General features: G+C 35.9%; 1 protein-coding gene across 2 annotated transcripts in view; it reads right to left on the reverse strand.

The window, feature by feature from the left end:
* Positions 1 to 14,493, reverse strand: part of ptprn2 (protein tyrosine phosphatase receptor type N2) — a 317,622-nt gene that overhangs the window by 27,782 nt on the left and 275,347 nt on the right. For both annotated transcript variants that reach the window (XM_015354876.2, XM_015354875.2), the window contains exons 15-17: positions 11,115 to 11,262; positions 9,186 to 9,259; positions 360 to 437 (exon numbers count right to left, since the gene is read on the reverse strand). In XM_015354876.2, coding sequence (XP_015210362.2) covers positions 360 to 437; positions 9,186 to 9,259; positions 11,115 to 11,262 — 300 coding nt within the window. The remainder of the gene's footprint in view (positions 1 to 359; positions 438 to 9,185; positions 9,260 to 11,114; positions 11,263 to 14,493) is intronic.

Genomic DNA, 14,493 nt, shown 5'->3' on the forward strand with positions numbered 1-14,493 from the left:
TTTATGCTACACTGAAGTTCTGGTCAAACAGGAGCTCTCAAAGTCCTAACCTTCCAATAGTGCGCTTTATAAACATTCTAGACTATTTGTGATACACTGTACTACGTCATTGTGTGTATATATATATGATACTGACAAATGGCTTTTCAAGTAGATTTTCAGTGTGATGAGTTACTTGTTTAAAGAGGATTCCAAGAAAATAAAAATCAGTAGTTTAATCGAACAAGTGTGGATTCCCAGTACTTGAACTGCTGCACTTTGAGGAAGAATCTTAATTAGGGGATTTATTTTGTAAACATAACACGAAGGACAAAATTAATTCCGTTTATGAATAATAATTAGAGCTGCCTGTATGTTACCTGCCAAAAGTCTGCAACAGTAGCCGGCAGTGGACCTTGAGTGGCGATATAGGCAGGGTTCCGCGGGTCGTGGTCCATCTGGACAGAGATAAATGAAGAGAGATGGGGTTAGCAGATTGCTTTCACTGTGATTGATTACACAAGGTCTGAATAATCAGTGGCTAAATCAGTTAACTGCAATGTAAAGGCCTTGTTAAAGTCTGATAAGCTAGACCTTCACCCAGAATCAGACAAACAGCCTTCAGATCCTGTTTATGACATCAGCAAAGCATATGAGTTTAATGACCATAAGCAACTCATTTCTAAAATCTTCAACATGCAGTCCAGTCAGTGGGTGTTATGTGTGTAGCTAGGAAGTTGTGAAAGAGAACAGGCAAAGGAAACTTCTGAGCAATACTGTTTTGCTTCCAACAAAGAAAATTCGATTTCCACTCTCTGTGTGTTTGTTGTTTTTCAGAGGGAGTCCACCTATTATCCTAATTTGTTTCATTTTGTATTGTGATTTTTAATTGGCTAAATCAACTCAAAATTCTAGCCTGCTGGAGAAGGCTGTAAAGGTGCAACTCAGAGAAAATGAAAATTAAAGCAGACTCTCTCTAGACAAAGTCAGTGTCAAAAGACAATCCTTCATGGGGCTTCACTAGAGATAACACTAAATGGTCAATCTTTATTTGTTATAGTACAGTCGAGCTAAGTTCTCCCCTTTCTTTCACGCATCAGTCAAGATTTTGTTTTCCTTTCACGCAACTGTACAGTAGATTCAAATATACTGTATGACAGGGAATGGAAGGATCTTGATTTGTCCACTTTCTCCATGCACATGGAAATGTGCCTTATAACATATTTATTATTTTGTAAAGAAAATGCTAATTTTGCCATCCATCACTGTTGTTGCCAAATAATCATATTTAACTGGTTTGTAAATAATCTGAATGAATCTACAGAATACTTAATCTACTAATTACAACTCCAGTTGTAAAATGCCAACAGTGAACAATTGAAAATGTATTTAATTTTCTATTTTTTTTAACAGTGATTTATTCACTCAGGGGCCTAGAACAAAATGAAACTCTTTTCAGCACTTGTGTTCCTGTTTCATTGCTGAGAAATTATTGTGTTCATTGAACTAAAATAGAATCCTTGAAATAACTGACTTGAAATACCGGTCTCACTGTGTGAGAAGTGTTTAAATAACAAGCACGTTTAGTGTATCTACCATTTTTTTGTGCATAAATCCTTTTCACAGCACAATAAACCTTTGATTTGGCCAAGGCTTAAATCTGCTTATTAAAATACGGCATTCCCAGCATTGTAGTAGCTGTAAGATTACAAAATGGATTCGGTTTGGTAAGACATTTCACATTTTAGAATGTTTAGTATAACTTCCTTAAATGATCTCAATCTGATGATGATTTTTTTTAAAAAGTCTTAAAAACACTGGAAAGGAAATGTCTTCCAAACCCCCTCCACATGCAAAGGCAGTTTCTTCATAGGTGTTAATAATCTGAGGAATATTCTTTGATAAAAAGGAAAGCAATAACAGTGAGATAGAGAGAATGGTTTTGTGTCCATAAAGGTATAAAGAAAGTCATCATTAAACTCTTCATAAAAGCTTACTTTGAACTTTTTGTTTTGTAAGCTTGAATAAATGGAATGTACTTAATCAGTGCCTGATCAGTCTTATTTTTGAAAGTAACACAGTTGCTAGGAAAATGGAATGTGTATTGAATTCTGCTTGGGACAGAAGGGGTTATAAAATAGAAAAGATGAGGTCTGCAGTCTTATGGCATCCTGTGTCCGCCAAAAAACACCCTTTTCCCTCTTGTGCAAAACCATTCCTCAATATTTCTAACTAAAGTAAGCCTTGAAAATGAATTCTCATTGCCTATCATGCACATTCATTGATTAGCAAAAAGACTGCATGAAGAATTAATTGAGGGGTATCTCGGAGAATAAAAAAATCAATACCGTGATGGGCAATATTGATGGGTTAACAAGTTCTTCACGGACAACTGTCAATTACCTCTAAAAATCTTACTCCACTCTGTGAAGGGAGAATGGGTAACTTCAATCTCTGTAGATTACACCAGTGACAAGAAAATGATATTTTTAGTAGTGGACCTGGAAGCAGCAGATGGAACAGACAGACATCATTGTGTTTAGATTGTTTCTAAATGCGAAACAATCATTTGTTTGTAACCACTAAAACACGTTGGAACAGGTTGACTGTGGGCTCTAGGGTGCTTTGCAGTGCTTTTCCTGGTGAATTGCTGTTGTCAAGCAGATGACTGGAAAAAATGCCATAGACCACATACAAACATCAAATAGAGCACAAAGCAAAGCGTTTTCTTATAATAACCTGGCATTTCAGTCAAATATTACATAATAACTAGTGTATAGTAGTTTTATAGGACGTGGCACTAAATATTGAAATTTAAACAAACATGACAATGAAACCGCATGGGTCACACTGCTGTTGATCTAAAGCTATTATCTAATGTAGTATTTTGGCTATTATGTGAAGAGAAAAAAGCTTGTTCCTTGTTAAGAATTTAAATCATTGTCTTAGTATAATTAATAAAGAGTTTAGAATATCAATCACGTACTCTTCAAGCACACCAGGAGCGTTAAATGAAGGTAATCCATGCCTTTATTGGAAACTGAAAATGGAAAACGTTGAGGCTGTAAATTGAAAGCCCTGCCTCAAGAACCAGCAGCTGGTTGCAAGATTTCGAGGCAGTGAACCTGTGAAGGCTTGCCTTGGGTTAATGCAGTGCTCTATCATCCTGCCAGATTTACAAAAGCATGTGAAAATCTTACAATCATCAATCCATCTCCCCCTTTCTCTTCCTCCACACTATTGCAGCCAGGATGATGCTTGTGAACATGGTGTGCTCCATTGGTGAAAGTGTACCACAAATGACACAATAAGTGAGTGACATTCATACCTATTATGCCGTTAATGGATGCTGTTGCACAGAAAACATAATTATTGGATAGACCAATTTAGCTCAGAGCAATTATAGAAAAGACAGATAAATCCATGACTTGCCCACTTGAAATTGTCTTTAATAGTTTTCTCTTCCATTATGACTTGAAATAATAAAAATGCTTAAATTATCTGTGGCTTACACAGAAGATTAGACCTTTAACTACGATTTAATTACTTGTGTGGAAATTTACAGTACCACCATGTCAAATATAAATGAAAGTAACTGCAGTATACATAAAGATCGACATGCACAGAGTATTTTCTATTTATCTTTTCTTTCTTTTAAAAAAAGTAGATTTGTGGTAATTATATTGCCACATATTTAGTGCTACAGATGAATGCATATCAATCCCTCTTCATGACAGTTTTTAAACCACATCATCCCATATCTTTCATATATAATCATCCCAATATCTACAGGCTGATGAACACAAGACATCTAACTTTAAGAAAAGAGTATTTATCGTTTTCTGTGCATGAAGATTCACATGAACATTGGACATGAACATTTACAATTGTATGTTCAGAGCTGATTTTACTAGTCACCCAAGAACTTATATCAAAATATAATGTACTTTGTTCAATGTATTCACAACACGGTAACAAAGTTCAAGCTCAATGGATACTATAAAAATTCAACCAAAATTCAACCTTGCTTTTTAAAGAATTTACCCTTTATAAGAATAATATTTTATTTTGAAAAAATATTTTGGAAAAAAAGTATTAAAAAGAAACTAACGATATCTAAGAGGGAACGTTTTTCAGGTGTATTTTAATGTAGCAACAAAACCTTTAACAACATAATACTGTTTAAATTTTAATACATAGCACATTATGCAGGTTTGTAAGGTGTGGAGTTTGTTTAATCAACAAGAAAAAGAAATGAAAATAATGAATGTTAAGCTCTAATGTCTGCAGGATTTGTTTTAATGTAAGAGGCAAGGATGTGTGGTTAACTAAAATTAAATTGAGAATTTTTTCAGACACATCAACTATAATAACAGTTTTGAATGCTCTATCCTTGATCTTGGATAGAGCAATTATAAAAAATATGAATAAAGAAAGTATTTAAAACCTGGTGCTGTATCCGTCTTTTACTTTATAGTAAGACAGTTGTGTGTCAAGGTTAAACAATTAATTCCTTCATCCTGTATACTGTAAAAATAAATATACCTTCATATTAATAAAATATCAATTAATTATTTCATATTCAAAGAGGTGCTCCATTGCTTTGTAATGAATCTGTAATATCTGTATTTCTCACTTGTCACAATTTTCTAGCACAACCTAATTATAAATGTGAACTAGACTCAACTAGAATGAAACAAAATGCCACTGTGACCTCTGTGCCCTTAAAAATGTGACTTTTTACACTTCGAAGGGAAGAGTTAAGAAGCTGCCTCCGTCATGCATATTGCATCAGCCGTTTTGAGGGTGTAGGGCTTATGTAAAAAGGTTTATAGTTCAAATTATCAGGTCTGCTGTTGCATTGCTGTATATTACCCAGTGCACGTTACTTAGCCTCCTTTCACTATGTCCTAAAATGCAGCTGTGCAATGGCTGATGCTTAGTTTGTTCTCTGGCTTCTCCACGTCACCTCTCAGACAAGAGTCTGGTAAATCATTACATTTAATATTGCAATTTGCATCTTGCATCAAGCCATATGATGTGCAGTCTAATCAGGGGTGTTTTATTCTTAAATTTGAGTAAGTACATTGTACAACGTTGCCTTTCCATTTGGCAAAAGCATAGTAGATCTATACTGATGCTGATGGAGGAGTTATGCCATTTTGGTTTTTGAAATGATTTTTTTTGTTAAGCTGTAAAGTCTAAACCATTAGGTTTCTTTTCCATGCTGCCTTGTTTAAGTTTCGTGTTTGTTTGATTCTTCATTGTTTGAACTTCACCCTGACATGCTGGGCATACGATTTACTTAAGGAAAACAGTTACATGTTCATGACATATCTCAAATCTATATGCTCAGTCTTCAGCAAGCTGAAGCACGAATGCAGCTGATGGGAGTTTGTGTCAATCTCCCAGTGAGGGGAAAGCTGAATCCTCACTAACGTTCATGACCCCACATTCCAAAGAAAAGATTATGCATTATTTACTTGAGGATGATTTGCCCTGAAATTTAATGAGGACTAAGTACAAACGTGACAGATGTAATTATCATAGTTTTTTTCTGCACAGCCAGGGTCTCCCTGTGCTGTAATTACCAGCTTTTTATCCAAGCGCCGGTAGCAAAGTTATTACAGCATTGTTTCTCTCTGGTCTCTGCTTGAAAGTGAAATTGAAACATTATTTGGTTGTGTTTATGCTGATGTTAAAACATAAGAAAAAGACAACTTTGGGATTCCTGCACTTCTCATGTTTTTTCTTGTATGTTTAACTGGGTCAACATTTTAATTGTTGAAAGCCTTACATCAAGCCTCCCTTTAAAAATAACCTGGATAGTTCATTTTCAGAGAACTGAAGTAAAAAACATCTTAAGGTTTTTTAAATGGAATCGCCTACTATTTTTCTGTTTCATGACCTCTTATTTAGAATTGCCAATTGTTAATTGGGACCTGGGCACATACTCCTTTGCTGAACAGCTAACTGATTGGTGGAGCAATGTGTCTCTCACGGGGAACACTGAAAACACACAAGTACCTGACAAGTGCTAAGAGAAATGGTTGCTTGGCAACAGGACATACAGCTGAGTCAAGCCTGTCAAAGCAAACTTCAACCAATTGTGCTCAACTATTGGGGAATCCTGGTCACAGTCATTCTACTGTCATCTGTACTGTAACGCTCAACAAAGTCTCCAAGTGAGTCCTTTACTATGATACATAAATTACAGTAAATTTCACAGGCAATTACAGACAATAGTTATGTCTCGCATTATCAGTCCTTTTGATTTTGGCCTTATATTTCAAAATACCTTCAGAGACCACAAAAGGTGAATAAGAAAATGTTGCTTTCTACAGCGACTTCTGCTGGGAGGTCAATTACAAAATGTCAGACTTTGTTTAGTTGCATTTAACTTTACAAAACAGTGCAAATCCACTTGTTCATACTACTGTAAGTCTATGAACGTATTTGCAGCTGCTTCACCAGTCAAAATGCTCTAAATGTTGTGAAAAGGGAACATAAATGCATTATGCTTTGTGTGGTTACATACTTCAGACATTTCCAACCTCAGGATTTGTTTAATTTGTTATTCCAGAATGATTTGGAATGGAAAATTTGAAGACTCCACACAAGATACAAATAGCTTGTATCTTGACCAGGAGAGCGACTGGAACCAGTTGCCACCGATGTCTTGTACCTCGCCTGCCGGAGATACCCAGCATTCTCCCAGGAGGCGCAGCGGGATACGGCTCTCCTGGCGTTTCTCAAGGCCCTCTCACCCGGGGAGCTGCGGCACCATGTACTGCTGGACACTACGGCCTCGCTTGAGTAGGCCTCGGCCCTTGCTACGCAGGCCGAGGTGTGTCTGGGGGGGGGCTGGCAGCTCCAGCAGATGGAGTACGCCTTGCCGGCTGGACCGGCCTACGAGTGGGACCAGTGGCAGCAGATGCGGCGAGTGCACAGCTTTGCCTGGACCCACCTGACTCAAGCGGGGATCTAGCAAAAGCGGCACTACAATGTGCACTGTAGGGCACATTGGCCTTAGTCCTAAACTGGCACCGTCACGGGAGGGGCCTGGCGAAGTCGTAGGGGTAGTGGGCGAGGTTTGCTACTGGGTCTGGTTGCGAAAGTGGGGGAGAGTGGTGGTCCTACACTGAGACCGCCTGGCACCCTACCGGGTCTGGGAGGAGGAGCCAAGTAGGGAGGCTCCGGAGTAGCCGGGGCTGTAGCCGGCCGACAATGGGGCGTCTGCGGATCGCCAGCTGCCACCGCGGCACAGCGGCCGCTTACGCAGGGTTTCGACAGCCATTAGCTGACTACGAGTACAGCCTGAGGGGGTCGGTTGACATCGGCAAGACGCCAGATGGTTCAGGTGGGGGCAGTGTAGCGCCCTCGCCCGGTGTTGTGGAGGAAGCGCACCTAGTCGCTGAGGGTACCGCAAAGCAGGCTGGGAGTTGTAGTGGAGTCCGGGGGTCTGTAGGACGACCAGCAACTGACCCTACTCATGTAAATTGACCTGTTAGTTAAAGTGTTCTCTGAAGCTTAGTGGCACATGAGTTAAGTGTGTAGAGTCTTTTAAAGAGTTACCACCCTAAACCTGTGTACCTGTTCTGTTTATCCGCTAATGTGTGTATAAATCCTGTAGTTGGTGTTCTTGTGAAAAAAAAAGAATAAAAGAAGGTGCTTGTGTGCTCTGTCTTCTCGTGTCCTTTCCTGAATGAACTCATAGTCGTTACAATACTATAGTGGCAATAAGGTGAACAGCTCTGATGTAGTGTTTGTTGTGTTGGCATGGATACTGTTTATATGAAAAAGATATACAAACGGCACTGAATAATGAAATCAGCACATCTATAAAAGCAAAAAGTCATACAATGATTAAAGCTAAGGGTATTCAAGTTAAATTAAAAAAATAGTTAAAATGATTGTAGCCATAGAATAGTTCATCATAGACTGAAATGTTGCTTTGGTTTATACTTTTCTATTGTAACTATCTTTTATAATAAGTACTGTACATTGTACAGTACATTATACAATGTAGAAATTCCATGGCATATTTGTAAATAATTATTTCACCCACAGTATCATCCTGAGAATGTAAATGTTTGTCAGACATTAACAGTTGCTACTGTAAAATTATTTACAGTAGGTTTAAGGTATTTCAATGTAGAAAAAATGTCATTGTTTTTTTAGTATATAGCATGTATGCATTAGGGTGCCACCATTCACTGCTTACACATGAGAGCACCCATACTAAAACATTTTTTCTTAATAGTTTCATTGGTGAAAACTTAATCACATTTCATTTAATTCAATTCAAATACAAATGATTGAATTTTAGATTAAATATCCCTGATGCATCTTCACAAAGTAATTGTGAAGGAAATCACAGAAGAATCCGTGTTAATGAATTTCGTGACTCCCACTGCTCTTTGAATACTGAACTCGAGTTTTATAAAATGTTTTTTCATCATCTTTGCAAAACAGCACAGAAAGGAAATATGTGGCAAACCAAAAATTAAAAGCTAAACACAGAAGGATCTTCTTTACATGAAAGAACTGTTGCCATAGTGTTGTATCAAATCTCAGGCCTTTGGTGAGATTTTTGTATTTGAAATGCATAGTTTTTCTGTTCTTTTAATGGAAGCCCTTTCTCACTGCCTCAGGGGAAATCATAAACTGCATTTATTTTGTTTCACTTTAAAAACCCCAGCATTTTCCACCCAACGTGCTTAACAGCTCAAGCCATGATACATATAAAATGCCCCCCTAAAAAAACACTCTATATAGGACACTTTGTAAAAAAGTGTAATCAGAAGTATCTCAGCACTGATATATGTATGAGTGGGTAGAAGTATATACATCCAAAGAAAGCAATCAATTGAAGAGAGGCTCCTGTACACTGCTCAAGGTCATTCTGAATTATCAGCTTCTTCACAGCAATTCTCCAATGGTTCAATATCTAGTTTTCTGATATTAAAAAATGGAATATTAAAGATAAACTACAGACTTATGAAAAAAATGTATGATATAGCATTGTAAATTACCCCAAAACACCTAGTATAAGAAAAAAAAATCAAAACGTACACGGTGAAACAGCATTTGAATTAATATTTTTAAAACCCCGGACGACATAAATTACTTTGTTGACCAATACCTCCTTTTCAGACTATGTACCTTGAGAAATAAAAGCATTTAGTATGCAGACAGATACTCACAATTGGGCTGGCATTGATGTAATCTGAATTGCCATGGTTATTTTCAACCTTCAAGGTTATTCTCGAGTGATCATCTGTAATATAAAAGCATAATTTACTGTCTCATCTCTCTTCATGCTCACACACATTGTTTTTTTTCTAATTTTATATAGATATATCTGTGCATCTTTTCAGATGTATCTATTAAACAAAGAAACCTTATTTATACGTTCTGTGAGATCATATAAAACTGCTTCTGAGTCAGAAAAGAAAATTGTCAATCTAACAGCACATTATTCGGTGCCCTCATAACCTGTTTTTATTTAAGATCTGCCTTGGTTTGTCATAGCCTTGAAGTTAGCCGGGAGACATGCAAACCAAAGGAATTAGACTCCGTGCAATGGTAATGAAAAAAACAACAACAAAGTCAATACAATTTGGTCACAACAAAAAAAATACATTTTTTTTGCACATTCTAGCTAACTAAAAAGATCACTTTTAAAATATTATAAACGACCACTGCCGTCTCTGTGTTTATTCCATCAATACCTTCCAATTTCTGTAAGATGTCTTTCTCTAAAACTCTAAGATGTCTTTGTGGCTGCTTGCTGCCACCAAAGTTCGGGAAGAAGTACAATTGTTTTATTTAGAACCTAATTCTCTTTACCTGGCACCACTAAAAAGTGTCAAGAATGAGACGGAGAAATGACTCAGAGGGAAAAAAGAAGCATCTACATGTGGGCAAACTGCCAATCTTATTCATTTCCTGTGGAATGGGTAGTGTGCCACAAGTTGGAAAAAAAAGGACCAAAGACTGTTCATTAGATCCTACACTGAAAGAAAACAAAACAAAAAAACAAATATATTGGAGGATTCCCATAAACTCACACACATACATAAAGGCGTAAGTATATAACCCATGGTCAATATGACTTTGCCATGTTATGTACTTATGTATTTATTTTTTTAATTCTTATGGTAGAAGGCAGTAAAACATCAAGAAGCAATTATGCACAATACAGTATGTTCCCAGATACTCATGTCCTTGTTTCCCGTCCACTTTAAATTATGGGAAGAATCTGTACTGACATTCCATAAGGAAGGTGAAACTAAACTTTTACGTAATTGAAATGTTTAAAGATACTATCTACGTAGACATAAACAAAAAGCAGCACGACCATCTGTAACAGAGGAATTCTTTCTTTTCCTGGAATTGTTTGTTGTCTATAAGGTTTGCCTGTAGATGGTAGTGGAGTCTCTAAGTGATTGGACCTGATAAACTCTCCGGACTGAGGGAGAAGCAAAAACTGTGTCTCTAAGCCAAGTGTTAAGACACCATCAACTCCAGTGGTTCAGAAAATTCCAGGTAGCATTGATTTTACTTGAACAGTGTTGGAGGTCTGACCTGCTCTGAACGTCTGTGGGCTTAGTGCTTTCAAACACTTGGTTGAGTGAGGTATCATTATAGCATCATCATAAAAACAATTTTTAAATAAAAATTCCTAGTATGTTTTTTCTATAGATATTGAGATTTACCGAGTTTGTCACCTAAAGAATATTGTACTGTAATTGTTCTCTACTTTCACTGTGTGGCAAGTGTGACACTTTTGAAAGTTAAATAAATCATTGAAATATTACTTCTTTCTTGTCGTGGATGTTCCAATAAAAATGAATTCTGGGAAAAGGCCCGTAGAATATTTAAACTTTCAGTCTTGCCTTAGAACACAACATTCACAGACCTTAATTACTAATCATGTCTAGTCCAGAGACAGTATTGCTCTTACATCATAAATATCTGTGTTACTAACATAAAGGCTTCTAGAAAAGGTAGGAATCTTGTTCTCAGCTCTTGTAAAGTTTTTTGAACTTCCAACATTTACTGAATGGCAAAAGATTCTGTGAGATTCATGGCAACCTATTAAATGAAAGCCTTTGATGTACTGTACTTACAAACAACCACAGCACTGCAACGGTTCTTCTTAGAGTTCTCCTCTCTTTGTGCGATGCTGGTGGCATTAGGTTCTGCTTGATAGGCACAGAGAGCCTCCCATTCTTTTTCCAGACGATTCTTGTTTTTCAAGTGGTCCTCCATGTAAGACTGAAAATGAAGCCAAGAAGTAAAGTTGTAACGGTATTTGTTAAAAAAAAAGCAAATATATACAGTATAAACAGTATCTATCTTTGGAAGACAATGTGTACTAACAGTGAGACAGCCTGTTACATAAGCAAAAACAGTCATTAAAATGAAGTAACATGACAGGGCCACATTCATGAAGTGTTTTCTGCTATGCTAAGCTGACAGTTCTTTTTTGTAATAAAATAAACATTTTTTCCACCCTAGACCAAAATTGTGTTTTAGAAGTCCATTGGGGAATCTTAAACTATCATTGTCAACGATTACTGGAGTGCCTTGAAACTTCAAAGAGCTGTTTTCTTCTTAGAGAGAGGAAAAAAAAGCATAAATGTAAAACAAATGCAATTGTTTTATGAATTTGGCTCAAGATCCAGGAACACACAGAAATCTAGAATTGTGAAAGCCAAGAACTGTTAGGTGCGAAAGTTATAAAACCGTTTTGTCTTCAGAACTGTTATGTTTGACCATTAAGGGTCAAAAAAATGAAAGCAGAGTTTAGAACAGAACAATTAACCCCAAGTGAGTCATAATCTTTATAGTAGATGCTCTTCTAAATTTTCCATTCAGCCATGTTTCCTCTTATTGTTCAGGTGATACTTTAAAACCCATTTATGCTTTCAAATAGAAGCTGAATATGTCATAATAATACATTTAGAAGAGTAAAAAAATAGAGGTTACATTTAAATCAACTTAAATGTCTTTAGATGTTTCTAATAAATCGCAAACAAACTGGCAAATAAGTGAATAAATAACCCACAAAGTTATTTTAGCATTAGCTGCTTTTAAGATCCCATAGCAGGCTGTAAACACACATACTGCAGGACTGATGATTACAGGTGGCTACGTATTTATAGAACACAAGGCATGAGCACCTGCTTGCATTCAATTAAAAATAATTTAACTTAAATTATTTGAAAATAATCCACTCTTTTACATATAACATCTTAGGTTAAGGGTTATGGGTTGACTGCAAATAAACCGATGAAAACTGCATTTTGCAAATTAAACATTGTGATGAGCTCAAATGCTGTTACTTCGGAGAATAGTGTTGACAAAAACAATGACAGCATGTCTCTAAGGATTTGGTGAAAGCAGTTGTCTGGTCTTAAAAGTTTAGTGATTTGAAAGCCTGTATTAATAAAAGATGCAGAAGTTAAACGACTACATTACAAGAGATTTATATATTACTTTAAAAAAAATACTTTTCAGCCAGCCCTGTTCCCCAACAAATTTACTGAAGATGTGGATTGTTATTCCGAGGGGGAATCCAAATCTAAGTTTTTTTTACTAGAATGTCCCAAACATTCCACTTAGTGAAATCTCAAAAGCCCACCTGTCTACAAAATGGAATGCCAATCTCTTGTCAACTGGCCGATTCATGTCTTCAAGCCACAGGGAATCAGAAACGTTTATCCTTTCTGCTTCTCCACAATGTAGATGTCTGGCAGGGGGGAGCCCCACAATTGTATGTAATTAAGAGTCCTGAAAGGTCTTTTTCCATTTGAAATACTTCAGGGTGATTCAATCACTCCATTTACTGCTTGCAGAACTGCTGATAAGATTGTCTGTTTTTAAGCCAGTGCTCTGAGACACTGAAATTGAATTCACCAGAGATAGAAGAAAAAAGCAGCTCAGCTGATACTGGGGGGCTGGCCTTAGGAAACTCAGAACTGAAGGTTTTAGCAAAGGGTCCTTATAGGTATGTTTCTGGTTTAGCACCCAGTGAGTCTGGAATTTTACAAAATATTCTGTAAAGAGCAGCCAATGCCTCAGATGTTTAACATTGTACAAGAATAATAGCAAGTATAGAATACAGAATACAAGACAATAATCTCAATGATTCACCAAATGCCCCCTTTTCAACAATTCAGCATTGCTGAATAAAGCCAAGTCTATGTAATTATCCACACAGCGATATATAGTTATAGTATAACTTTAAGCAAAGCACATTATTTTATTATGATATTGCACTGATAATAGTTTATTCCTTCATAATGCACTATAGAAACTATTGCATTAATTTAGATTTTATTTATTACGCTAAGCAACGAAAAGTCATGACAATGCATACTATTCCATATTTCATTGCTCCTATTTGTATATAATTAAGTGCATATTGGTACTGTATATAATTAAATGTATCTAGAATATAAAAAGCTGGCTAAAAATAAGCAAAACTAAAACAAAACTATGAATGTACATCTAGAAACAACACCTGGAAACAATTTTAGTTTTAAAAGGAAGAAATCAAGTTTGGTATCATAAGAACAATTGGTATCTGCTTAATCACACATATTATTTGATAATAAAAGCCTTAGTGAAATATTCAGTGTGCAGGGATGAAGAGGGAAGAGTAAGGAAGATTGTGATAAAATCCTGGGTTAGGCTTACAGTTGTATCCGTTAGTACAGTATTTTACTCAGATTGTTACAATTAAATACCTGACTTTATGAAAGTCTTTAAATTAAAGCATAAGCTGTATTAATCAACATAATGAAAAGGATTAAAAACTAAGTGCGGTAACAAAAATAAACAAGACATATATCACTTTCAGTGTGTTTTTTGGGCTGAGATTAAGAACTGCACTACAAGGGAATATGTTTTGATCATTGCACTGAATCTCTTACCCACCAAAGCACGTATATTTAAGTTAAATTAAAATTAAAAATCAGTCAAAATGATTATGTAAAAATTGTATCCTGGTGATTTTAAGTAGTATTTAAAACTACTCAGTCATACATCAGAAACTGTACACAAAATAAAAATTAAAGAGGTCATTATTTCTTTCCATTTATGTGAGTATAATGTGGAAGGTTTAGCGGTATTAAAATAAAGGATAATTTATTTAAATGTACTGCTCCCTATTAATTACAACAAATAATACATTTCATTTGATATTTAGCTGTGATTCTCACAAATACCAGCAAATTCGTTAGTTGTAGAAAATGGATTGATCATTTATTTAGTTGGTGAGTTACTGTAGCATTAAAATCACTGCCTTATGTCACATTTTCAATCTAAAAATAATTTATTTAATTAAACACATTACTAACATTTTGCAGAAGCATTTTATTTTAATTATTAAAAATAACAAGAATTATAATTACAGAATCACCTGTTCAACTATCCATCCGAAATTTCACGTTTGCTATATTCTGCTGTATTAAAAAAGTGCAATGACATTTCAACAGAAGA

Source organism: Lepisosteus oculatus, chromosome 6, assembly GCF_040954835.1.
Source record: "Lepisosteus oculatus isolate fLepOcu1 chromosome 6, fLepOcu1.hap2, whole genome shotgun sequence".
Lineage (NCBI taxonomy): Eukaryota > Metazoa > Chordata > Actinopteri > Semionotiformes > Lepisosteidae > Lepisosteus > Lepisosteus oculatus.